This window comes from Calypte anna, chromosome 11 (assembly GCF_003957555.1).
Source record: "Calypte anna isolate BGI_N300 chromosome 11, bCalAnn1_v1.p, whole genome shotgun sequence".
Lineage (NCBI taxonomy): Eukaryota > Metazoa > Chordata > Aves > Apodiformes > Trochilidae > Calypte > Calypte anna.
In genome coordinates this window covers 5,441,843-5,469,140 of record NC_044257.1, presented here as the reverse complement: position 1 = coordinate 5,469,140, position 27,298 = coordinate 5,441,843, and the positions used below count along the sequence as shown (strand labels likewise).

General features: G+C 38.3%; 1 protein-coding gene across 1 annotated transcript in view; it reads right to left on the bottom strand.

The window, feature by feature from the left end:
* Positions 1-1,597: 1,597 nt before the first annotated feature.
* The window catches only part of TOX3 (TOX high mobility group box family member 3), a 71,578-nt gene continuing 45,877 nt past the window's right edge, over positions 1,598-27,298 (bottom strand). The window contains 15 exon segments of the mRNA XM_008501294.2: positions 1,598-1,838; positions 1,840-1,917; positions 1,919-1,985; positions 1,987-2,030; positions 2,033-2,098; positions 2,100-2,143; positions 2,146-2,315; positions 2,317-2,405; positions 2,408-2,437; positions 2,439-2,462; positions 4,630-4,710; positions 6,009-6,236; positions 7,485-7,754; positions 21,686-21,940; positions 25,794-25,859. Coding sequence (XP_008499516.2) covers positions 1,716-1,838; positions 1,840-1,917; positions 1,919-1,985; positions 1,987-2,030; positions 2,033-2,098; positions 2,100-2,143; positions 2,146-2,315; positions 2,317-2,405; positions 2,408-2,437; positions 2,439-2,462; positions 4,630-4,710; positions 6,009-6,236; positions 7,485-7,754; positions 21,686-21,940; positions 25,794-25,859 — 1,635 coding nt within the window. The 3' untranslated portion in view covers positions 1,598-1,715.

Genomic DNA, 27,298 nt, shown 5'->3' with positions numbered 1-27,298 from the left:
ACAGCACTACATACCTGACCACCCCATCGGATGTGACATGTTTCCCAAATCCTCCCTGGACATACCTGCTGCCCTCTCCATCCCCTCCTCTATCCACGTCCTAATGAAGAAGCCAGACCAACTGGAGATTCATCATGCCTGAGTCAAAGTTTGGGAGTCATAGCTGGGAAGCTCGATGGGCCAATGGCTGTGTTTTACAATCTGAAAACTCCAAAGACACAAAGGAAACCACACTGTGCTTTATTTGCACCCACTGGAGGCGCTCTCAGCTCAGAGCCAAGATTTGCTCTCCAGTTCCTTCAAGTGCAATACAAGGTATACAAATGCTTTGAATCTCTACCACCTGCTTTCTCTCTCTGAAGTTGCAGAAACTTCAGCAAAGTTGTAGGTGACAATTCCACAGCACATCTTTAGGGGTACAAGAGCTGACTGCAACGCTCGGTTCTGGACCGTACCAATTTACCCAGTAGGTCTGAGAAAACAAAATTCCAGTTAAGTTCAATAACTTTTCCAATAAAGTCTTTTCAGAAGGAAACATTTCTAATTTTTTCTATCAAAGACTTTGTGGCTCATCAGTTTTACTGAAATGTGTTTATTCTATAGCAAGATAAAAGCATTTATTTTTAGATAAGCAAAATACAAACAACTTAATAGCTGCTATCATAACTCATAAAAAGTATAAAAACAGCAAATAAAAACACAATAAGCAATTGTAGCAATTAATAATTCATGTTACCAGTGTTTACATTAAAGCCTCATTTATGAAAACTTTACAAACACATGATATGAAAACTTAAACTTTTAAAGAAAATATTTACATTGATTATTCAGTCGTGGAGTTCCATTTAAATATTCTACTGGTTCACAGCGTATTAAAAACTTCTTGCATTTGTCATCTTAGCTTTCTGTAATAACAGTTCTATTTTAAGTGCATTTCCCTTTTGAAAAATACAGTGTATTAAATCTGAAAACTTCATCACTTCAACACAGCAATATAATATTCACATTTGTTCTGTAAACTGGAATTAACATAAGAGGGTAAATGTCAATATATATTTTCTTGCAAACTACGGTAGGTTTATTTGGAGAAATGAAGTGAAAGGTTAGGTCAAACATTATGTTCAGTTACTTGCATTTGTTTTTTCTGAAGACAGTAGGAGAAAAAAAAATTAAGAGCTTTGGCAAAAATCTGTGATTTACTCTATTTTCTCATGACAATAAAATGCCATCAACTAACTCATGTCATACAAGTATGATTGTATGAAATCCAATCATCATTTTACAGGTAGTTTAACTGTGCTTTAAGGCTTCAATGAGTACATACTGCCTTGAAGTGCATTATTCACTTTTTAGATAGAAAGAGGGTTATATCATAAAACTCTGAAAGGCCATTTTGCAGTCATAGGTCCAGGTATTTATTAGGCCATTTGATTCACATATTGTAGGTAAAGCTTAAATAAATTAAAAAGGCATCACATGAAAAAGAGCACAGTTTTGTTTTTTTTCTTTTAAACAAAATGATTTATAGTCAGCTAAAAGATGATACACAGCTACATTGTAGTTCTTTATTGCCTATCTAATAGACACTTTAGAGGATCATTTGATCTGTTATGCATCCCTGCATAACTACCATCAACAATTTACAGTTTTCAGCCAAATATGGTTTACCACTACCCCTCCACCAACACAAAGCCATGTTGCAAGATCATTTATCTTCAGAAAATACTGACCTGTGACAATACTTGAGTCTGTGTCTGAGATTGTATTTGTGACTGGTGCTGCTGAGGTGCTGGTTGGGGGCTCCCAATGGCAGGGATGGGAGAAGTGATCTGCGAGGCTAACTGGAGAATGCTGCTGAGGAGAAGGCTGTGACTGGTGCTGCATGTGCTGCATTTGCTGCTGCTGCATTTGCTGAAGCCTGTATGTGCTGCAGTTGCTGTTGCATTTGCTGTTGGTTGATTTGCTGCTGAAGATGCTGCTGCTGCTTGCAAATGTTGCTGCATGTGGTGCTGAAAATGCTTGTTGCTGCATTTTGTTGTTGTATCTGCTGATGCATTTGATGCTGATGTAGCTGCTGCTGTTGCATCTGCTGGATCTGTCTGCTGCTGAAGCTGCTGTATCTGGTGCTGCTGGCTTTGCATGGAGGACTTACTTGCAGAGTGAAAGATGGTGTTGCCACCATATTTGTTCCCATAGAGCTTATCAATGGAGCTGCAATGTTTGTTGGCATGTTTGATGCAATGGTAACAGAAGCTACAATCTGATTCATTGGCAGTCTCATGGTTAAGGGCTTGGGAGCAATTGCTCTGGGAAGGACTGTTGAAGAGCTGAGGAGATGCTGATACTGTTGTGTGTTGAGAAAAGAGAAGTATTCAGAATAAGGAGGAAGACAAATTTGTGGATGCCACAATGTTTGCTGAACAGAACGAATTGTCTGGGGCCTCAGCAGACTCTGCAGCAGCCTGTGTTTGGAAAAAGAAATAATTGTATTTTAACAGAAAAAACATTGCTACTGTTTACACAGAAATGAAAGTCACAGCTACTCTACAGACTTTTATTTTTTTAGTTTTTGTTTTCTGTCTGTAAAAGATGAGCAATCTGAAAACAGATCCTGATCCATTATATCACTTCCTCATCATAGAATGGGCTCAGGTTGGGAAGGGACCCTAAAGGCTCATCCAGTTCCAGCCCCTTGCCTGGGCAGGGGACACCTCCCACCAGCCCAGGTTCTTCATAAGCTGCCTCAGTAATGGTAGCTCCAGTTCTTGCTTGAACAAAAAACTAACTCATGCCCTTGTTCTATACCAGAAAGTCCACAGAATGTAATGTACATTGTGGGGCTGAAAGAGCTAAAAAGGGCCTAACACTTATACCATTTATCTGTTTTCAAAACAAAACCACTATATCTTTGGGAGACAAATCTGAGCAGGTTGCATCTCCCCCTGCACCACTTACCGTGGCATCAGAAACTGTTTACAGAAAACATTCTCAAACAACTTTTTCAATTTGCTTGTTGTAACTTTTCAGATCTGAGACACCAAGACTGGGTATCCACAGCAGGAAAAGTCAAAGGAACGCTGTCAAAGGAACACCCAATGGAATACTCTGGAAGCTTGCATCTCCGGGGATGCCCTGCTTAGAGAGGTCCAGCCTAACTCCTGTTTCCTGGAGGTTTCTGAGGAGGTCTGGGAAAACTACAGTCCAAAGAGGCCTGTTGCAACAAATGAGGCATTTGTGTGCCTCTAAAGGCATACTTTTATTAGGTTATGTTTATACATACAGCATATGTTTAAATCAGATATATTTAAGCACCACAGGTAGGATTTGTCTCCCATAGTTTACACATCTGCATTGTACACAACATGTACAATAAATGCCTAGAATTCCTAACTACAGCCAACAGAGAGAAAACTCATTTTCAGCACAATTAACTGACAAGTTTTAGACATTTAACTTATAATGTGCCAAACTGTGCTGCACAAGTGTCTGTTCCATTCCTACTCTCTGCAGGCCACCTTGGATGAAAAACCTACAGGCAAGTATGCCTTACCATCTAAGAAGATGGGATGAATTGTGGACTCAGTGGTGTCATTTTCAACTCAGAATCTTCCCATAGTTACTTGGCAACCCAGAGCTCAAAGGATTTTGGGAGAAAATATGATTACTGATGTTTTTGAAAAGAAAATTTAGGACTGCCAAAATAAATTCCTCATTGTGATACTGAAGGATTTCAGAATATTATCTAAGTTCCAGAGACAACAGTAAAATGCAGCATCCTAACATAAGAAGAAAGTCTTCTACCTCTCAAGAAGGCATGTGCATAATTTCTGCATTTATATTTAAGATTAATTAAAATATACAGCACCTTTCTACACAATTTACTAATGCTCTACAGTTGTCCATTCTAATAAGGATTCTCAGATCCTTATGAAATACAATTAGAGAACTAAACACTTGGATTAATTTTTATCCCTGTTGTAGATGGCCATAACCATATTTCTATTTATGGTACTCAGATACAACAGGTCTACAACCAGTGTAGTGCTGTCAGCTAATAAAGACAGTAAAGCTTTGTTTTCTTTACAAGCTTTATTTTAACTTGAGATCTGCTAAAATACTCCACATGGCTCACTGCCAGGCAGTCCATTTGTAAGTGCTCTCCAAATTCAGAGCCACCACTCATTTTTTCCCCTCACCTGCAAGAAATACTTAAGTTTTGTCATTAAAAACTGCCCTCCAGCTTCATGCTAAACAAGTCACTCTTTTGAGAGGCAGCTCCTGAGGAAAAACAAAGCTCTGCCAGTAGCTTGTTTAGTGTCAAAAGGTCACTGTATTTTTCATGGACTGAGTTTACTTTTGTACTGAAGTGCATTATTTTCCTTCTACAGATAAAGGAAGATGTACATTTGCAAAGTTACTGTTTAGTAATCACTATTATGCCCTAAGGGAGATGAATTTTTTTTTCAGAGACTAAACAGGGTTCAAGCAGCAGCACAACATGTAATAGAGTTGTCTTACAGAAATACTGAGATTTTATTTTGTGTAACACATAAATATGCCCCCCTCCATATTTGAACACCATTGCCAAAAAGCCAACCTGCATTACAATGAAGGCATTTTTAGGCTTACCTTAGAAACAAGGCTTGCTCTGTAGGCAGCAAGTGCCTTTAGGTATTCTTTTTTGGCAGCTTCAGTTTTTCTTTTATATACCTATTAAGAGAGACCACAATTTCACCAACTTCAATTATTAAGACATTTTTGCCAAAATACTCTCAAAATCATGTGCAGAGAAATAAACAACACAGACCAAAAACCTTAAGATACTCTTGCTTTATGTGTTTTTTCTTCCCTGGAAGATCTAAATATACTTGTGGGTGGACACAGACTTTCAGGTCTACTTGCTGGGCTTACAACACCATTTATACTGGTTTGTCATGAATAAAAACATCAGCCAACTGCTTGACAAGACTCCCTATGCACACTTTATCTTCCCAGGAAATTATATTTTAATGACTCTAAGCAAGAGGGATATTACAACAGTAAGTATTTCAGAGGCTAAAAAGTGTCTCAAGTAGTATAAAATAGCAAAAAATGCCTAGGTAATGTATTTTTTAAAACCATTTGAAGTACACATAAAAAAATATTTATACCTTTAGAAAAGGTGGTTCATAGAGCTTTGACAATTCAGTTTCCCAAAGCTAATTTCAGAGAATCCCATTGAGTTCAATAAGAATACTTAGACAAAAAGTGAATCTGTATTTTTAATCATAAGTAAATTTAAAGTGCACCTGTAAAACATGTTCACCACCATCTGCTAGATCAGACTACAAGTTTCTAAATGTATTTCACAAACAAGAGTCAAGCCCCCCATTACAGTTTCCATCAACTGCTACTGGAAGCTACACAAAGTATCAACAGGATAATAATTTTTTTCCTTTTATTTCCTTACGTTTTTCATACTCTTTGCGTAGGAATTGCAAGTTTATAGAAAGAAAGAAAAACCCTCAAGGAAGAACAAAAATCATCATTCTGCAGCAACTTTGAGCTGGGGATAATATTTCATACACAACATTGTAATGAAGCAGAGGATTGGCTTCAAAGGTTGGAAATCAACATTCTTTGTTACAAATTCATAAGCTAGATCAAAGGAAAATAGTAAATGTGCTGTACCTTCCCCTTTCCTAACTTATGATTAATAGGAAACAAGAGCTTTGAAATCTGAGTCATCAGAAGATGGTCTTAACAGGACTTCAGGACAGTATCACCTGAGTTTTTAACAAACTGCCCTTTAAAATTGAAAAACAATTATAGCCATTTAATAGTAAGTACTGATTCTTATGATAAAATATTTTTTAAATGTTCAGCAATTTCTATGTAGAAATTATCTCTACAGAGTAAGATGTCTATCAGCAAGCAGCAAGGCCCATTTAGAGAACAGGAAGGAGGAATTTTTACAAGGACTCTTTTACTTTTTGTGAGACAGCAGTTTTTTGTGCATGGATTTTTACCTGTTTTTGTTCTTCTCCTAAACTGTCCCACATAGATGCCACAATTTTTGAAACATCTCCAAATGTAGCATTCGGGTTCTGCCCTTTAATTGCAGCTTGTGTATCCCTGAAGAAAAGGGCATATGCTGACACTGGCTTTTGTGGCTCATTGGGATCTTTCTTTTTCTTCTTCTTTGGAGTCTTGGGCTTCTTGCCAGAATCTGGGGCAGCTCTTTTTTCTCCAGTAGCCTAAGAAACAGTAGAAACAAAAGCAGTCAATATACGCATGAAATAACTCAGATTATTTCCCAAAAATTATTGGCAGTGGGGATTAATACTGGATAATGCTACCAAGTAGGGAACATTTAGGAGAGTCCTGTTGTGCCAGCCTTTCTCCTATGAAATTGTATTTAGTCTCAGCTTAATCTCAACAGATCTACTGGAACTAAATGCATCAATAGCTACTACTCATTTTCAGCATGGTTTTCAGAGTCAAGCAGACAAGCTTGACCTGAAAAAGTACACACCAATGCTAAATTCTATTTTAAAAAATTAAGATTTAATCTATGATATATTTTTAATAGACAATCTACATTCTGCCATTAAGATGTAATTTCAGCAGTAGAGACTCAAAAGACAAGAGCCTGGGGGCATTTTCCAATGCCCAGCCTTATGATCTCAACTTAACCACGGGTCAGGAGTTTAAAAGCCCCACCCTTGGGGCAAAGCACAACAGCAGCTCTGCAATTTCTATTCACCTGCAGTGAACTCCCACCACCTCCTCTGCTGCTGGTGCAGGGCCACGAGCTGCACAGTAGCACTGGGGGATGGCATCTGCCCCAGCTCCCTGGGATGGGGAACACCCACAGCAGCACGTGCTGGATTACAGGGAACTCTGGTTCCTGTGTGGTCCCCATGTCCTCTACCCTCTCCTTTTGAACTATGCACAGATCATTGCAGCAAAGGGATGAAGTGGCTCTAAATATACAGCTGTACCAGGCATTTTGCTTTGGTGTTTTGAGGATCCTGTAGAATGATCTTTAAAGATGGCCAGTGCCCATTAACTTAATGAGAAAACCTTTCATGGAACAGTGCAAATTACCCCCTTTTAATATACTGGTATAACAACATTTGTGCTTTATTTTCTTGTTAAAAATTTCCTTTCATAACAGCTTTATTTAAAGCAAAAAGTAAATTAACTAAACTTTCGGGTAGAAGAAAGCTTGTTTTATTTCTATCTAAATGCATTTTTTACTCCAGAGAATGCCCAAATGACAAAACTATCCAAATCTGAAGAACGAAGAGATTCACCAGATTTCTAAAATCTGAAGTTAATTATTAATATATGCAACCAAATACACACACACTTATAATTCCTTCCATTCATTTGTACAGTCTATTTGACCACAGAGCAGCTGAGATGATACTGCCACATCCCTGGAAATACAGCACACAGCCACGTCAGGCTCACTCCCGACAGCACATGGAATAACTCACTCTGTTTGCTTCATCTGCATCTTCTTCATTTATTGAGCTGGATGGGGAAGGAGTGGCTGATTTACTTGCAGGAGGAGAGGGTGAAGTGTGAGGCAAATTAGTGCTGCCCAAATTCAGCCCCAGCTGTGCACTCAGCTGAGTCTGGTTAATGGTGGTGAGCTGTGAGGGAGGCATCATTCCCGAATGGGCAGCATCAGTCATCTGGACAATAGATCTCATAATCAGAGAGGGATCCTGGCGATACTGGGAAACCTGTGTGTGACTCTGATCCTAAAAGAGATTGAAACATCATTTAGTCATTCCCCGTGACCACAGAGCATTACCAGGCAGAGTTATTTTCACAGGCTTACAGAGCTAACGTGGTTATCTTGCAGTTTGTTTCATTTCTTTCCAATGGAACAAATTCATTTTCTAATAGATTAAATACAGTAACAGTTGCCCCAGACTTACCTTCCCTGCACCTGTGGGTGGGGCTTTCTTGTGAAAGTAAAATTGCATTTCCCCATTTCCAAACATTTCTTCTCCTGATGTGTTGTGAAATACCCAAAGAAACACCAGGAATGGGCTAACCGATGATACAGGGAAAACATTGCAATTGAGAAGACACAAACTGTTGTCAAATGCAGAAAGTAACCAAAACCAGGGCAAGGGGTAGGTATAAAGAGAAGCATCTCCCTTTACTGAGATTCAGTTTGCTTAGCTCTAAGTAGTAACAGTAGTAAGTGTAAAATAACCCTATCTGAGTGAGATTTTCAAATTGTTTTAAACAAAGAGCATTTCCTTGCCAGGTCTAGAGTGCAGACACTGCAGGACATTGCAGAAACATTCAAGTAACCCTAATCCTAAAAATCCTTTTCTAGAAGTACCACACAAAACTATGTATTTTTATCTTTAATCCAAAAATGAAACACATTTGGAACTAGCAAGTTAGGTACCATCAGAGATTTTATTTTTCTGATACTGATTGTCTCAAACTCAAGTGCTGGCATGGTCTTGTTTCTACAGCTTCCTGAGGGCACAAACTATGACTTCTTCTGCATCTGTACACTTCTCACATTCCTAAATAAAAAGTGAGATGCTGAATCAATTGTAAAATCAACTGAAATCTGCCTATGAACAACCCAGTTTGTTTTGTTTTGTTTTTAATTTTTCACCACATATGGATCAATACACAATGAAAGAACATTTAAATAGAAAAGAAGTTTTTAAAAAGTTATTTAGAGAATAAGTAGCTTGTAAATTGATTTGGCATCCTGATTAATCTATAGCCATTGTTCAAATAACATAAATGGCAGAAATAAATCAGATTTTTGAAAACTCTTTCAGTATTAATAACCTACATTGCAATTAGTAGCAGATGCAATCCTTAATGAAATTACACAGAACAAAACAGCAATGCTGGGGGCCCAGCTTACAGTGCACTGGACTTCCAGTTGGAAGTCTGACTTTCTCAGTGCTCTCAATTATTAAGTGTACTCAAAAATCTGTCAGCACAGAGGTGAGTTTAGTCCAAGTGACTTTACTCTTACTTTTTATGATTCTTTCTTTGACAGAGGCAGTGGTTCTATGCTCCTAAAAACCTTTTCTTAGATGGGACAAATGCAGCCATACACAGGTCAGAGAAGATGCACACCCTGCCTCGTCCATCTTATGTACCAGTGCTGCAACACTTCTCTATAGCAATAAATCATAATCATTCTGAATCTGGCATTAATGTATCTTTCTGCTGAAGCCTATACAGAAAAAAAAAAAATCCTATATAGCATAAGAATAGATGTAGTGCTGTTCAAGACCTAGTACAGATGAAAAAACCCCACAAGCTCATGATCCTATACAGAGATGCTATACAATAGGTCTTGCTCTCATTTTCCCCATGCCCTCCAAGCCACTGCCAGCTTGGCTGATCATCCATACAGTACCACACTGCTTCTCCTAATTCTTAAATTCTTTTAATATTTTCAGTAACGTTCCTTAGAGATGAATGCATGTGCCAAAAGCAGAGCACTTGATATAGAAAGATCAAAACATCAGACTTATTGGCTGAAATACCCATTTGCTTCAGGGCACCTTGCTGTAAAAATTGACTCCTGCTAACTGTGGGGTTATTTGCACCGTGACGTGTATCAGCAGTGGCAGCTGGAAGTCATTCAAAGTCTGTTGTAGAAGGATATCACTTGCTGCATATTACTCCCTTCATTTTAGTTTACAAACATTGCTTCATTGCGTGAGGAAAAACTGTTGGCCAAGCAAAGGTGGAGATCATCAGAGTGCCCTTCTCTCATAGAAATTAACTTTCTTCATTATTTTGCAGGCAGCACTTTCCTGGAGGTGTTCTTCACCTTAAAGCTAGTTTTTATTCTCTGTTTATTGTTACACAACACAGGCCTTCCTGGCCTTTCACATCAAGGCAACAAAATGCAATGACATGGGTTACAAATGATTTACTCCAAGTCTTGTCATTTTGGTTGCATCTATGATTTTATTGAGACTAAATTCTCTTGACTTGTGCTGACCCAGAATCTAATTTTATGCACAAGCCCATGAATTCTTAACTGTCCCTTCTTTTGACACTCTTTGATGCTTGTGTGCTATTTTACATCCACTTATTTAATTCCAGTTTTTCTTTTCTGTATCATTTCAGATTTTGTTTTAAATCTTAAAAACTTCACTAAAAGCAGTACAACAATATTTTGTAACTGGCTACCTAGCACAGAACAGGTAAGATAAGTTATTTAAAGGAAAATATTTTGTATCATTTCCAATCTCTATCATTTACATCATACATAGATGCAATAACAACAAACAATATATTTTCTGCACTTAAATTCAAAGTTATATGGCTAATCAATATTTTAAAAGTAGCCATACTTTTTATGGTATGTAAAAGGATAGGATAGGAATTCTATCCTTTTAGATAGAATATCTAAAGGACAGGAAAAGATTGGAAATTCTAATTTTTACTTTGTGGTACAGACTTAAAGCCTTCAACAACCTATGATACTTAGAGAAGAGCTTTTAGACAAGGAAGCATAAACATTTTTTATCTATACACAGTAGATTAGCAAGTTGGAAGAAGGTGGAGGAGTAAGTCAATAGCAACATGAAAGTCCACAGAATTTATATATAGCTCCTGAGCAAACAAAATCTTATAAGGAGAAACCTATAATCAAGAAAATAAAATTCCAACAGCTATCTCAACTTTATTTTTCCCTTATACTACAAAGACTGAAACAAAAGGATCAGTAGCTTGTCATCATACACAAAAAGTTTATCAAATTAAAATCATCTTATTTCAGGAGCATGCATAGAAATGCAAGTGCATGAAAGCACCCACAAGACATCCTAATAACATTACTGCACAGAAACTGAAAAGTGGAAAGGCTCAGGTATTCAAAATAATCCACTGAGAATACTGTGAAATTTTTAGAGACTATCACAAGCTCTTTTACATAAACTTAACCAGAGGTAGAAGTGGCACACGAGTATTATTTATGAGCACTCAGGATTTTTCGTAACATGCAAAAATGACAGATTAGTTCTGACAACATTCATGAACTTCTCAAGCAGACAGAATCAAGTTTTGATTGAATCTGATCTGCTTCACAGTCTTGGATTGAAGCTAGACAAAACTTGGGGATTTTAGCACAAGTCAGGCAAAACTCAGCCACTGGTTTACTCAGCATGACAATCAAACAAGGACATAATGTGGGAAATAGAGAGGCACAGAGAAGTAACTTGTGTGATTCCTCTGCAAACTGAAATGACACTGCCTCAGATCTTTCTCTTGTTATCCTACACCAGTGCTACAAAAAACCTCAGGTAGAGAGACATTTCCTGAGGGGGATGGCAGCCACCTCTCTGCTCTCTTTGATTGTACACATGGATGACAAAAGCAAAACATGGTCCAAAATGTTTGCCCCTTCTCTTAATAGCTTTATGGTGACTGTATCTGGGTACATTGGTTCCCTGTCACCAGCCTCGTGCACAGACATTCAGCACTCCATGCATAGGAGGCCTCATGAAAGAAACCATAAGGATATATTCATCCCTCAAACTCTCTGACTCAACTCTTTTAATCTATCTAGACAGTCATGCCAAAGAAACCAGAGTTAGTCAGATTGCCAGAGGACACATCTCACAGCATATGCCAAATATATAACTTGCTTTACTTTGATTTGCAATAGTGTAAGATCTCAAAAACTGATAAAATATCAATTCCTCAAAAGCCATTGGGAAGCAAACAACAGAGTAATGAGACTTATAAAAAAATAATGTGCAAACTCCCGTGCTATAATTTATAGAGTAGCATCAAAGGTGGTTTTCAATAATAACTGAACCTGAGCCAGCCAGAACAAACCATACCATTGAGTACTAAGAGAAAGTTAAAGTAATAAAAGATAGCTCATTCTGTTACAAACCTATTTAGCATCCAGTAGTTAATACAGCTAATGGTGGTTTTTTGACATACAGATAAATGCATCCAGTCATTACACTGAGAGATGCCCTAATTTCCCCTTGCCTGCAGTTTAAGAATATTCAGTAGTTTTATCCTGGGTTTCTACCAATAGAATTTTAATCTCTAGGAATATTTGACGTGATTTTTAAAAACATAGCTAGGAAATGACTTTTTAGACTTTGACAAAATAAATGGATACAGCCTTCAATCATGCAATAGGCAACACCTTCAGTAAGACTCTTTCTAGCTAGGCCAGGATTGAGCCCATGAAGGTGCCTACAGAGAGGTGTAGGGCTGGGATATGACCCTATCCTGCAGAAGCTTTTTTTCTTCTTAGGAAAGTCAGAAATCTGCCAAAAAATCATGATGCAAAATCCAACATTTATGGTTATGCTCACAATTCCCTGGTTTCAGGAGTTGACTTAAAACCTTATATATTCTATTGCCTTAGGAATTTGTCACTGTCAATGTAACATAATCTGATGTAATATTTTAAAGGATATACTTAAGATGAAGCAAATGCACTGCAATGTAAAGAGTGAAATCCTCAGTTGTCCCTGTCTGTAAATTACTCCTTTTACTTTTGGGCAAGTCAGCATATCTCTAAAAAATCCTCAACACTCTCTTTCTCCACAAGTAAACTACAGATAAAATAATCCATTAATCTAAATTTTCACAAGATTGGAATTCACTACCAATCAAAACAAACTGAACTAACTGGATGCTTTTCTCTGTCAGAGATTAAATCCTTATTTTATAGAATACAAAAGAGTTGTGCTTGATATTGCCACCACTGAAGAAGTGTCCTTCCTGCCCCCCTCCTCAGACACTGCCACCAGTAATGGATCTGTCAAACTGCAGTTATCAGGACATCCACTGCAAGCAGCAGCTTCTTTTCTCTGGCAAGGAGAAAACTCCATTGTTTTGCCTCATGTCTCTGCAAAAATGTAACCCTTACCTTGTTGAATTCCCATAAAGGCTATAACAAACAGTACACACTGGCTCAGAAAAAATATATCTTTGCAGATGTGTCCAAAAGATTGCTTTTTCTTATATTTATGGGGAACCTCCAGTGCTCCAGCTTGCACCCGTTGTCCCCTTGTCCTATAATTGGACATCAGTGAGAAGAGCCCAGCTCCATCCTTCCAATACTCAACCTTTAGATATTTATAAACATTAATGGGGTTGCCCCCCAGGCCCCTTGAAGCTGAAGAGCCTCATGGTCCCTCAGCCTTTCCTCAGAAGGGAGATGTTCCAGTCCCTTCATCATCTTGATCTCCCCATGCTGGACTCTCTCCAGCAGCTCCCTGTCCTTTTTGAACCAGAACTGGACACAATATTCCACATGCAAAACAGAGGGGCAGACCAGAGCCTCTCTTGACCTACTAACCACCCTCCTTCTAATGCACCCCAGGATGCCATTGGCCTTCTTGGCCCCAAAGGCACATTGCTGGCTCATGGTCACCTTCTGTCCACCAGGACCCCTGGATCACTTTCCTCTACGCTGCTCTCTTTTCCAACTGCTCTCTTTTCTCTTTTCCACATGGAAAGGGACAGAGCCAATGAGCCAGGCTAATACTGCTCCCAGGAGTGGGTACCCCTCCAGCACTGCTCTGTGCCCTCCATGGGTCAAGCTCATTCACAGCAACAAAACTCTGCATTACATGGTGAGGAAATACTAGAAACTCACAGCTAGACCAAAATCACACAACTACCAAACTCATAGAAGATTTTTCTCTGAAATCCTTGTAATTCTTACTCAAGATTCCCCACCACCCTAGCACGGGGCTTTTGCTGCTTGGGAGCTTTGTCCCTACCCCCTTCCTTTGCTATAAAACCCCATCTGAGAGGTGACCTGGTTGGTTCCTCAAGCAGTCCCCACAGTGAGCTGACAGGAAAAACTGTTTGGTTGCTTTGGTTGTTCATTGATTCCTTGAGTCCACCATAACCTTGTTCCAGTCCTCCACCCATCCACAGAGCCTGCAACTGAGGCTTTAGCATCACCCAATTAACATCTTTATAATTTAACTCTTACACCATTTCACGGAGGAATTTAAAACCAGATTCTCTCCACTAACTTCTACCATACTTTCAAGCATATTGAATCACACTCGTTTTGGACAAGGTACCCAACAGCATGATCACAATACATGTGTGATTCAGATCACGGATCTGGGCTCTGCTCTGATGAGTCTGTTGCCATGATGAGCTTCTTCCCAAATTAGCAGAACAAGCTTAGGCTTGTTGTATGCAAACAGCAAAGGCACAGTGCAAACAAACCCTGCAGAGTTAAAATTAAGTCCCAGAATGTCAGATAAATGCTGTTAGAGCTGTTCTGTTACAACTTCTGCAACATCAGGTTGTTCAGCTACCAAATCAAAGCCAGACTTCAGAAGTCCTTATGTGTAAGCAAGGGGGGAGAGACTGGAAGAAAGAATGACAGCTCCTGAACTATCCAAGGCAAAAAAATGTGGAAGGAATTGGAGGAGGTGACACAGACTTGGGGGTGAAGTAGGATTTGTTTGTTTAAAAATTGCTACACATGTTGGGGGCTATGTTCTGGAGGGGTTTATTTTTTATTTTGGGTCTTTGTTTGTTTGGGGTTTCTTTGTTTGTTTGTTGCTGTTTCTTTACAACCAACCAGAAAATCAGGTCTCATTAGTAGTCAACCAGAGCCAACTACCTGGCAAAACAGAATAACTTAAAACTCCAGACTTAGTATTTTTTTAGAGAACCTGAAATGGAAGCTGAGTACTGGGTAAGCTCTCCAAGGAGAAACAGAGGTGGTACCAGCAGAGAATAGAAGTCTTTTCACAGGAATTTTTCAAATAACCCAAGAATGGATGTAGCTGGTCCCAAGAAAGCCTTTGACCTGGTACATATCCAGACAGCTGCAGCACCTGCCTCATTTGGCTGGCTTAAGAAAGCAGCACCTGATTTTAGAGTTTAAACTCAGGAGGTAGAATAGCTTAAAGCTGTGGCCCAGGCTCAGTGCCCAGCTGGTGTTCACACTCACATCCACACACATTTCTTCTGGGTTCAGTTCTTAGGAATATCACAGATTCAGCTTCCACTTCAGTTCCTGACAGCTTTCCCAGTAGGGTAGAGCATTTTGCACATATTCAAATGGCACCTTACAATATTTTCTGGAGCTGATGGACCTCAATTTAAGCATCATTAATTTGAAATTGTGACAGTCTTTTTTTCCCCCAGACTGTTCTGCCAGTGTTATGTTTCTCTTCTTTTGTATGGAAATGCCTCATGTATTCTGAGAGGTAATAACCTACTCACACTACTTTTTTTTATTTGTTTTTTTAGCACCAGCAGTACCTGCTATTCCAACATGTGTCTTAAACAACTGCTACCACTGTCTTTCCTATGAACAAGTTCACTCTTGCAGTTACTGGGAGCTGCCTGTTTTTGAAAAGAACCCCAGAATATGTTCCCTTCTTCGACCACAACATCTCATTAACAGATGGCCCATTGTGTCTGCATTGATGAGAATGGAGGGAAGAGCACATCTCAGAAAAGAGACTATATTATCCACACTGAATATTACAATGTCACTGAGGACATAAAAATCTACATACTATTGAAACCCTATTATTCAGTGTATCATTAGCCTAGTACTGTCTTTATACCATATTAAAGCTGTAGCTTGTAGCTTCTCTGCAGAAGCAACTGCTGCCTGTTGCCTCCAGGGTTTTCAGCCTGTTGTCCCCAAGGCCCCAGGAGCTGTGCATACAGCATACATGCTCTGGGAAAGGTAACTAAAGAATGCACAACTTTGTCATTAGACATAAAATAAAATATTAAACTATACACCAATTAAAAAAAAAAAAGGACAGACTGTCCCATGGCTGAGCTGACAGTGGGCACCCCAACTACAAAGTCCCAATTGAGTCCTGGAAGTCCAATTTGACAAAAGGTCTGTCCCCATTCCAAAGGTTCTTTCTGTGGCCAAATCACAGATCAGAGCTACCAGAGTACCTTTTAATTTAATATTTTGAGATTAATTTTTCCTGGTACCTGGGTAATTTTTTTTTTCCTATTAAAAGCAGTAGTGATAGCAGCTACCACTCCTGTCCAACACAAATCAGACTAACACTGTGTTTCTAGTCCACCATGGTAATCAAAGGAAAAGTAAAAATAAGAAAAAACTCTGATGATAATATCTTTCTAGTAAGAAAGATGCTGCTCCTATAAATGTATAATTAAAATCTTCTGGAATTAGTTGTATGTTTTGTATTAAGATGACAGTAAACATGTTCATAACAATAACAAGGGCTTGTTTTAATAGAGCATTCCAGGCGTTAAACACATTAATGACCCATGAAATAACTGTTTCATCTGCAACACATTAAACAATGTTGTTTTAACATTGTATTAATTGAAAACCTACTCCATTCTCTGCAGATAGGAGATTACAGACTGGATATTAAAGAAAGATTTACAAACAAGTTTCTTTGTGAAGGAAAACCAAGCATAAAAATTAGAGGCATACGGTTTGGAGAGCAGTGAAATAACTGGGTCTTGCCAATTTTAAAGCAACATTTTAGCTTTTATCTTTGCAATCTTCTCTTGATCTATCCATTGAAAGTTAATTAGTAATTTGGGAATTTAAATTACTAAAAAAGATGTAGACCTTTAAGTAAGAGGCACCACTATTTTGAAACATTAATAATATTTGATGTATGCAGCCTTTAATAAGCTCAAATTTGCAGCTCAGCTCTTTAAAGCCATATCACTGAGCTGTTTATTTTAAAATCTCTTGAAATAAAAGCAATAGTCACCATCAGCCTTTGACTTGAGCACAGTCCCACTCCTAAGTAGCAGTGTAATTAAAGATGAGCACATTCCACTAAGAATTACCCTTATCTATGCAGAATCCTGAATGCACTGACAGCACTGCAACAATTATAAAACATAAACCAGTTCAAATCTTCATCAAATAGGGAACATATTTTCTCTAGCAGCATAAGTAATATGGGGAGCAATATATGGAAAATTATCAGTCTGTTTTTGTAACATCTGTACTTTTTTTGAATAAAAGAGAAAAAAAAAACAGACTGAAAAGAGACAATTATTTTACTGTCTGTTTCTTAGATATCAGAATGAGAATTCTGAAATTCATCAAAGCTAACCTTCTGTTATGTACAACAGGCTAAGCTGAAAAGAATGTTAACAAGTTCAATTTTCATTCAATCAGCACTACTGCTCTCTGAAATGTTTCATTGCAGGAAAGAAATAAAAATAATCTATATGGTAATTATGAGGATGAATCCCCCAGTAACTTTCAGCTACATGAAAGGTCAGTTCTATTCAAGATATTTTATCAGTCCCCTGCACATACTCCTGTCCTGTCATTTTAAATCTGAACAGCATTTTATTTTCCCATTTACAGCTACCTGCAGAATTAAGTACTTAAGCCAAATAAGAAAAAAAAAAAAAAAAAAGGAAAAAAAAAAAAGAAATGTTGAATGCTGGCAAAGGCTATAATAGCATGGAGATAAATCGTTCAGCTGCTCTCTCTCAAGCCTCTGGGGCTGCAGATTTTTCTTCTCCTGGTGCACTGTGGGTATTCAAAACTTGTTCAACATGATTTCATTTCATTTCAGGCACTGCCTGAGAAAACTAAATTACAGAATCAATCATACAGAAGGTCAGAGTGAGACTTCATTACAAGTATTGCATGCTTGCATGAATATCTTTCATTTATGACTGACCCAATATGTCACAATAGCTGTCTAGTAAAAATAATCCACTTTCTGAAATTGATGTACTACTGATGTCAATGCTACTCAGCAGGCTGGGCAGATTATAGAGAGGTGTTAAAAAAAGGAACCCTCAGGAGCACAAGTTGTAGTTTTATAGAACTGCCACAGTTTGCAGATTAAAATAATTTTTCTACGGTCAGCTCAACAAAAACCAGCATTAATATAAACTCTTTGGGGCTGATTTCCACTTATGTGTATTCAGGTATTTATTAGGATAATATTTGCATCATGTAAATCCCTGTGTTCTTTGAAGCCAAAGGTACACCAGCACTCCATTTTTCAGTGACTCATTTTTGAGCACCATGATTTTATTGGCATGGTATTAAAATATGAAAGTCAATCAAACTTCCTTCATTTTGTCTCCTCTTTTTTGTTGCTGTTGTCTCTTTTTAAGTGCAGAAAAATGCTGGTAAGTAAGATAAATGTGCTTTGTTTGGTGCCAGTAATAAATAATGAAGGTAATGAGCATTGTGACAAATTGTCACTCTTTCAATAGCATAATCAGCATGCCTGGCTCCAGCTCCTGTGCAGCAGGAAAAACCCTACCTTTTTCTTAGTAGTCTAAATAACTGGTACCTCATCAATATGATCTTTTAATAATTGCTCATTTTTTCTGACAATAAGGATCTTTCCTGTGCCATGAATATAATGCTATATAACAATACATTAATATTTTGAATAATACATTAATATATTATATTAATATTTAAAAAGGTAATGTTCTTTTTCTTCCTGGGTGGAAATATGTGAGATACTTGCAGAAGTATTACAGGGTAGCCAGCCAACTCCATGCCCTAAGGGAGACATAGGAGAACCTTGACATAACCTATTTTTAACCATGCCTCTGGCGATTCTGCATTCAAGTTTATAGGTGAACATGTCAGGTAGTACATAGAAAAAAGCCAAAGACACACAGTATTAATCATAATTCTGTCCAAGCCCATTTTATTTTTTCAACATTTGTGAGTTAAAATCTCATGACATTTCTTCAAGGTGAAACTCTTCTACCAGAGTTTTCAGCAGGGTAGGAATACATTTATCTAAATTAAATATTGCTTACAGTAAAGCTCTCAAATGCTTCACAAGATAACCAATAAACTCAGTGCAGTTCATAGTAAAATAATTTAAGTTTGCATTCAGCTAGAGAAGCTTTGGTGATTAGCAATATACCATTAATGCAACCTTTAAATAAGAGCATCCTGGTATTGCTGGCTAAGAACATTGTTCTCTAACTGTATCCGAACATCATAATTATTTTACAATCCCATCTTTAGTTCTTTCAGATACAGTAAATTCAATTGACCATGAAATGAAATTTCATAGTCAAAATGCCTCCTTTACATTTTTTTTTATTGCTGCAATAAAGTTTTTATAGCTTCAAGGCAAGGTAATTCATGAAATGTCTAATTTAAAGATGAATTCTAATATTATTAATAAATATTTACCAGTTTAATAAAGTGCACATTTTCCACATTAAATATGATATAATGTTTTCATTTTCTATTTTTGAAATACAGACTAACTGCTGGAAAATTTGGGCACTAAAGAGAGTTATGTGAGTTCAGGGTAAACCTATGCTAGAACCCTCTCCATTTTTTTCAACTTCCTGAAGCTACCCAGCATTTAGGAGCAAGAAAGATTACTGACTAAAATCCAATGGCTGGGGTCACTCTATCTCACAGGAGAAAACAAATCAAACAGTTGTGGTGAAGTTTCTGATTCACTAACCTCCCCGTGTGGCTCCTCTGCATCAAATCATGCAATTCCTCATCAATTTTCTGCAGCAAAATTACACACAAGTTCCCAACCCACAGCTTTAAAATGGCAGTCACCCTAGAAAACACCTCTGGACTACTGGGACTACTGGGATAAGAAAGCATGAGTTTCTCTGGATAGTCTCTGATACATACAGGAGCAAACTCTTACCACTCAGGTCAGTTACCACTACATAATTCCCACAATGCAAATTAAAAAAAAAAAAAAAAAAAAAAGAAAAAATTAAAGTTTCTTAACCAGTAGGAGAAGAGGTAAGAGAAGAGATACTTAAACAAGGGCTCTTCTGGTTATAACTGTTAAGGTGGTAGCATTTATTCATGTAAGAATCATATTCAGTGAAAGAATGCAGAATTAGAAAGCAAAACTGGGTAAGCTGACAAATCCCTTGGTAACACTGAGGGCATACTGATTTGTGTCACTCACACAGGACTGATACAGCCCATGATAATTATTACATATTCCTGAGCATGTTTTGTGGGATTCAGTATGCACACACCCCATTGCTTCAGTTTCCAGGCAGAACATTCCTTACTCCCAGGTGTTATTCATCTGATCTTTCTTGAAAAGCCACCCAACATATCCAGTGCCTACACAACCCCATGCAAAATGGGATCTGGAAAGAATTACCATGTCCTGAATTCTGTACCTCCTCAGTAGTGAGCAGTTTGCACTTAATTCCATATCAGTGCAAGCCACTCTTTATGACCCCAAAGAAAATAGTAACATTTGCAATGAAGCCAGCAGCCTGCACAAGAGGAATTGCCACATCTTGATTTGTAAATCTTTAATTTTCACTTGCCAGACTAATAAAAAAGAAAAATATTTACATGAAATCAGAGCATGGCAACACAATGACCTTTATTACAGTCTAGCAGTAAATCTGTATTTTCACTGCACTAAGTTTAGCAAAAGGTCCTGTATGAAAGAACTAATCAGAAAAAAATATGGTTGATGTAAAATATCTTTTCAAGCTAAACATTCATGCTGACTTCAATATGCAGTACAGTAAACCATGGGGTTTAAAATGCTAAGTATGATAAACTGACTCACAGCTGTGTCTCAGCACTGTATGAATGTTACTGCAAAAAAAAAGAAACCTAAGCAGGGAGATTTCCCCAAAGCCAAAAGGGAAAAACACCAGAAGACAGTGGAAACTGCCCCATATACCCTCCCACACATATGATGTATATAGATACTGGACAAGACACCACACAGCCTTGGGTCTGATTGTTCTAACAGGAATAAGCACTGGAATTAGCCCAGAAGTCCCCAGCACTCAGCCCTTCCCCAGGCCTGGATCATCCCCTTCCCATCCCAGAGGGCTCAGAATCAGCCCAGGACTGGAGAAGGTGCCCAACCTGACAGAGTCTCTGTGGCCAACAGGAGCACAGGACAGAACAAAGTCTTTTTACCATCCTGTATTTCTGAGTATGGTCACTGTAATACATCCCTATCATTTCTATTATGTTTGAAAAAAAAAAAAAAAAAATCCCATTTTTAAAGGCTCAGCCCACGTGACATACAGAATATAGGGAAATACATGTTCTTTACTGTTGGCATACTGTTTCTGGCTCCCCTTCTGAGCCACTCTCAATACTGTACTTTTGAAATATCCTGATGGCTGTCAGATGTGCATCCTGTATCAAACACCTGAAATTACAAACAAGCAATTCCTTCTAAATGCTGTACTTCACCCTGGCCAGCACAATGTTCTTTCAACTCTTGGTGCCAGTGTCAACTGTGTTGCACATTTTTGAATTTTAGCAGAACTTGGGATGCCCATGATGGCAGTGGATATGGGCTTCCAAGCCCATTCTCAAAATTAAAATTCTGCTTATAAAGCTTGACTGCTTATTCACAAGAGATCTGTTCATACCCGGTATAGCATGGCACTGTACATTAACAAGGATGGTTATCTTCCTGAATTCACCAATATTAAACCCTTAACCATTTGCCAACTGCCTTAGGGAACTGGATAATAGCATCTCATTGTTTGCTGTGGAACCCTGACAACACTTGTCGTCAGTCACATAATGCAGAGCACTGGCAAATGCTTGGTCAGGCTACAGCATCAAGAAATCATACAGATCTTCTGAGAGGTCAATTAAAAAATGATAGATGACACAAATCTACATTGCTATGCTTTGACAGGCAATATTAGGCAATGGAAACACACAAAAAACTGGACCTACCATATGCAATCCATTGCTGTGGATGATGCCATCTTGCTCTACAAGATTTCGTGATATTGTTATAGAGGGAAGATCCAAGCTCTGGGGGGGAAACTGAGGTGTGAATTCATTTCCTTGTGCAGGCAGCTGGTCCCCAAGGCCCTGGAAGGGCAGCAGTAGATCTGCCATCCCCAGTGCAGGGTCAGACTCGGGTGGAGGGGTAATGGGTGGGATTTCAAACTCCTCGTCCCCAAGGCTTGGCGTGTGGAACGTCTGCTAGAAAAGGACAGGACAAGGCAAAGCACGTTAGGGCACAGCTGGTGGCAGCACCCACCTCCAGACCCATGGGCCAGATTTCATTCTGTTCCCAAATGAAAACCCTGTACACAACAAAACTTTTTGAAGGTTTTTATAGTGAAGAGGTTTGTGGATCATTCTGATTAAGGATTTAAGTCTCATTATCATATGGCTTTAATGGAGTATCAGTATTAACAGTTTTTTAATGTGCACTTAATTAGCAACATCTGTCTTTGTTGTTAGGCTGAATATCAGCTACATTGGATTTGGCTGTATAACAAATTGCCACTTTATTGATATGTTAGTAAAACAGAACAAATGCTCTCAAATCACTTTCAAAACACACAATTTTGTAGCACACACAGAGCATTAATTCCGTACTGACCAATTCACATCTCTTGTTTGCTTTTTAGCCACTACTAAACATGAAAGATTATGATTCTGGTCCTAATTCCTTTTCCATCCCAAAAGTAAAGAGTAAAATGGGTAATATAGAGATGCAGATAAAAGGGTGAGGGTGGTTACAGCAGCTTCCAGTGCTTCCTGAAGCAACGCAGCTTTGTTTGAACAGTAGGTTTGTTATGAACTAAACACCTGTTAAGATGCCTTGAGCAAAACATTTACTGCCAGTTATCTTCAGGGTCTGTGCATGTTTTTACGTGTGCATGTGTCTCTCAAAGACAACCTTTATTCAAGTAGAGACTGTATCTGGCTTTAGCATCTCTGACTTTTATTTGGGAAACAAATGAGCTATGCTTATTCAAATTTCTTGTGAGTTAAATGAACTTTTATATATTATTTCAGGTCCACTGCTAGTTAATAATAGAAATTCAGTGCTTGAAATTAGGCCATTTTAAATGCACCGAAATCAGGACTGCCTTGATCAAACTGGGCAGTTGGCAATCCTGAAACAGGAGCTCATGTCTTGTTCTGGACACGCAAGGCTGCTCTGGGATTTGTTTGTTTGCATTAGTTCAGGAACAGAGTTGGATGGGGGGGGGGGAAGGAATTATTTTATGTATTATTTACGTTGGTTGAAAGAGTGACTTAATGCCAGTTAATTTAAAAATTGTATGTTCAGTGAAAGATCTCATTAACTGCTGCAAATTGTCATCCTTCAAACTGTTAATGATGATATAACTTAATAACCGCTTGAGAGAAGATGGAAACTGAAACACAAGAAAAACCTTTGCTTGCATATAGAACCTGTCAGCTGTCATTATTGGGCTCACACCAGAAATGATGAGGTCCCAGGCTGCATTACAGTCAGAGTCTGCTGAGACTCTGCCCATCTCACTCGATCTGTGAGACTGTAACTTAATTCTGAATGTGAAAGCTGGGCCTGGATTAGAGAGACGTTTGACTTCCCTGCTGCTCTGTTACAAAAGGTGTGAATTTTCCTTCCTGTGGACCCCTTAGTTCACAAACACAAAGGATGGATTGGCCAGGAGAAGTGGTTGGCTAATGAACATAACCCTATGGCTGTATTTGCAGTTATTTTGGCACTAATGTGGTCTAGTAACAGATGCAACTGTAATTTGTGACTCATTTGCTACCCCATTACTGCTTAATGAAATCTAACATATCACATTAACAATACGGATAAACACTCATTCTTGATATGTGGCATTTGGCTGTTTTCATTACCACTGTAATTAACACTTGAAATATTATTTCAATAAATATTTAAGGTGCTTTAAAATAGGTCATAGTAATCATGACACAGAGACAGAAAACATAAAGCAAACATGTGGCTTCTAAGCCTGAATGTGCTCTAGGACTACATTCTTAAGGCATGATTTACAGGACTAAAATGGGCTCCCAGCTCAGCAGGGATCAGGCCCAAAATCATTCACGGTTTGATTCCAAAGGTATATTCATGGTAATGTAAAAACAGTGTCATTAAATACATCATAATGCAGTAACTGCAAAGTCAGGTTTGTGCTTTAATGTAAACACTGACAATTAGATTTTTATTTCTTTCTCAAGCAAAGGGATTTGGTGAGTTATAGTATGCTTGAACCTCTCTTTACTTGACATATTTATGATACAGTGGTAATTTTAAGAACTAGATCTTTTTTCCCTACCTAACTGAATAACTCTAGGACAGCTGTACAAATATATAACACAGATGATAATACTTTACTTTAAAAAGTACTATTCATCCTAATACTTAGAACTTACTACAAATGGGAGAGTAAAATGATGAATACCTTAATATTTTTTAAATCTGAATTTAACTCCCACAATATAACTTGTCCAAATGTGCACATAACTTCTTTTAAAAACATGTAACAGACATAAGATTGAGGATCAAACAGATGTAATCCAAGAAGAAAGCAAGCCCCTTAGTTAAGTAGTCTTAAATCCAAATCACTGAGCTATTCAGTCTGTAAAAAGAGCCTGAACAGTATGCAATTTGGGATTGCATAAAGGTGCTGTTAAGACCAAAAGATGGTGTAACGTTTGTGGCATTTATCTTACCAATCATTTTTTAAAGCTATTAACTTTTCAAATATTTATATCTTACACATTTAAAAAAAACCAACTGTGTGCATGGTTAAATGCCATCTGTACTGAAATGTTCAAAACATTTGTTCCTTTTGATAAAAATGCAAATCTGGAGAACTGTTGTATCAACATATAACAGCCAATGTCTGACACGGTGAATTATCACAGCTGGAATTAAATTGTCTCTGAACAGCTGCTGGCAGCAGAGCTTTCATCAATGTTTGATTCAAATGTAGGAAAGAAATTCTACAGAAAGAACCATCATGTTGTCATTACAGATGGGGTTTGTGTTCATTATCACAAATAACACTGGAGCTAGTGCCAAACAATATTGCCTTATCTAAGCAGTCTTGCTGGGTAAAAAGAAATGGTGACCATTGTATAAATGATTCATAAAACACAACTGTTAATTCTAACCTTCATATTTAATGTTAAAGCTTTCTGCTTATTTTCTCCAAGACAGCTTTTTAGAAGTGCACAAGATAACTTGCAACTGAATCACCTACAACATGTAAAATCAAGGCTGCTCAGTTTTCTAACCTTTCTTCAAGCTGGGAAGATCATTTATGACACACACCCTGTATAAGTACTTGGGTTTTGGTCTCCATTTTGCTGTGCACCTTACTGGCCAGTGTACCTTGCATTTTCCCTTTGGAATAAGAAATGTTGGGGTTTGGTGATGAACAAAAGATGCTTCTGTCTGGAGCTGGGGTATTAGCAAGTTGATAGTCTATGAACTGGCTGTGAGGTATCACCACTGTAACACGTGGAGACTGAAGTCACCAGACCCCTCTCCTGCTTACATTCTCAAAGGCAGGGATCAAATACATCACCTCCATAACCCAGCCAGCCTCCACCAGCCTTGGTTACTTGGTTTGTTCTTGACCCTGGTCAGAAGTTTAGTAGAGCACGTACATTTCAGGCAACAAGCTTGGTTTGGGTTTTCTAACTCATATAGGTATTAAGAACCCAAATGAAAATGTTTGTATCTAGAACAGAAATTAGCACATTAGCTAGTAAAGACTATTCCTAAGCTTGCTAAGTGTACACACACTGTTCTTTATTTCCTTTCTTCTGTTTATATTATTTTTCATACATGTAGCAGATTTGTTTTTATTGACATTCTATGTAAGTAACAGCCTTATGGACAGCTAAATTGACTAGTAATGGAGAGCTGTCAGGTTATTTTCTTTCTCATTAAAGTCTTTATTTTGTGCTCCATAAAACACACAAATTCAGCACTTCACTCTTCATCCTTTCAAAGTCTGCTAAATTACCACAGCATACAGCAGAATACGAGACAAAAAAGAAAAGCATCTACCTCATTTGCAGCAAGAAATGCATTATTTGCCTCTGCCATGTTCATGTAGTTGTTATTGTTTCCAAACTGAAAGAAAAATAAATATTTGGATTTTAATGCATGTCACAGAAAAACTTGAAAAAACAAAACAAAACAACCCAAACAGATAAGATATAATTTTGCAGATGTTCTTTGAAGTCAGAACCAGATTGGATTCAGCACTATTATGAATAGTCTACATCCCCAGCTCTGTACATGACAAGTATCCAAGTGCATCGCTTCAACTTTCTTTGTCCACGTAGCAAAGCCACCTCACAGACTGAGAGGTGACTTAGGAAATTAGGTGTGCGTAAGAAAGTGACCATTCTCCAGAACAGACATTTAAATTCTTCTACATCTTTCCTGATAGACATAATATTTCTGCAGATGCTACTGATCCAGAGGGTTGCTGCAGCCAGAAGTAGCTGGTGTATTGCTATTCCAAGCAGACCTGGTTTTAAAGAGATGAAAGTCATTAAAGGGAAGAATGAGAATCTGAAGTGGTGTTCTTAAAATCCCATCCTTTCCACAAAATTAAAACCCAAACAATTCCCCTTTGTCTATCATCCTCCATTTCAGCTGAGCTCCCATGCCCCCAGTGAAGGTTAACACCAGTGGATTTTGAAAATCATAAAAACTGTGTCACACCAAGACTTGGAGATCCACCCTGGATGGAGTGGGCCATGTGCCCACTTGTTCCCACTGAGATGCAGCTCCTCTCACACACGAGTGATCTGAAAGGATCCTCTAAGATGCCAGAGTCATTTCCTTCAGCTTCTCAAGTATGAAAATATGTTGAAGATAAGTACTTTTTATTTTACTGTCTGAACACAAAAGCCAGAGATTATCAGCATTTGGTTAATTGCCACTTAGTGTGCCTTATTCCCTCAAAAGGCACTTCCAGAAGGCAGGTAGACTGGTAACTATTTCTGCATATGATTCCTGGAGCAGGCAGGCAGCTAGAGCCTTTGCTTCAAGGATCAAACAGCACTCCTGTCATGCAGCTACCACTAAAACACTAAATCACAGGCTTTCACTTTTCTGTTATCAGGCACAGCTCCCACTGCAAAGGAAGAGCAACAAATGAGAGAGAAGTCCCCATGCTGGCCCTACAATGCCCTGCCACATCACTGCTGCTAAAGCCACCCTCAGCATTCTGTCCTTAACTCCTACTTTGAAATCTGGAAAAGCAAAATTTTCATGAAAATTTTGGTTTATCTTGCCAGATCTTGGTGGATGTGCACCCAGAACCAGAACAGCAAACACCACCATAAACTCTGTAACAAGTCCATGAGGATGGGTATCCATGTGCTTGCACAGATTGCTCCTTCCAAGCAAGAAACTCTAGTGTGCTTTCAAGGCAGCTGAACCCCTGTCCTGAAAGAAAAACCATTTGGCTGCCCCTCAGTTCACTACTGCAGTTCATTGTTCCCCTCTGTTATCAGTAGGGACTCTCTTTACTTCCTCCAGCATCCTAAAGTAGTGAA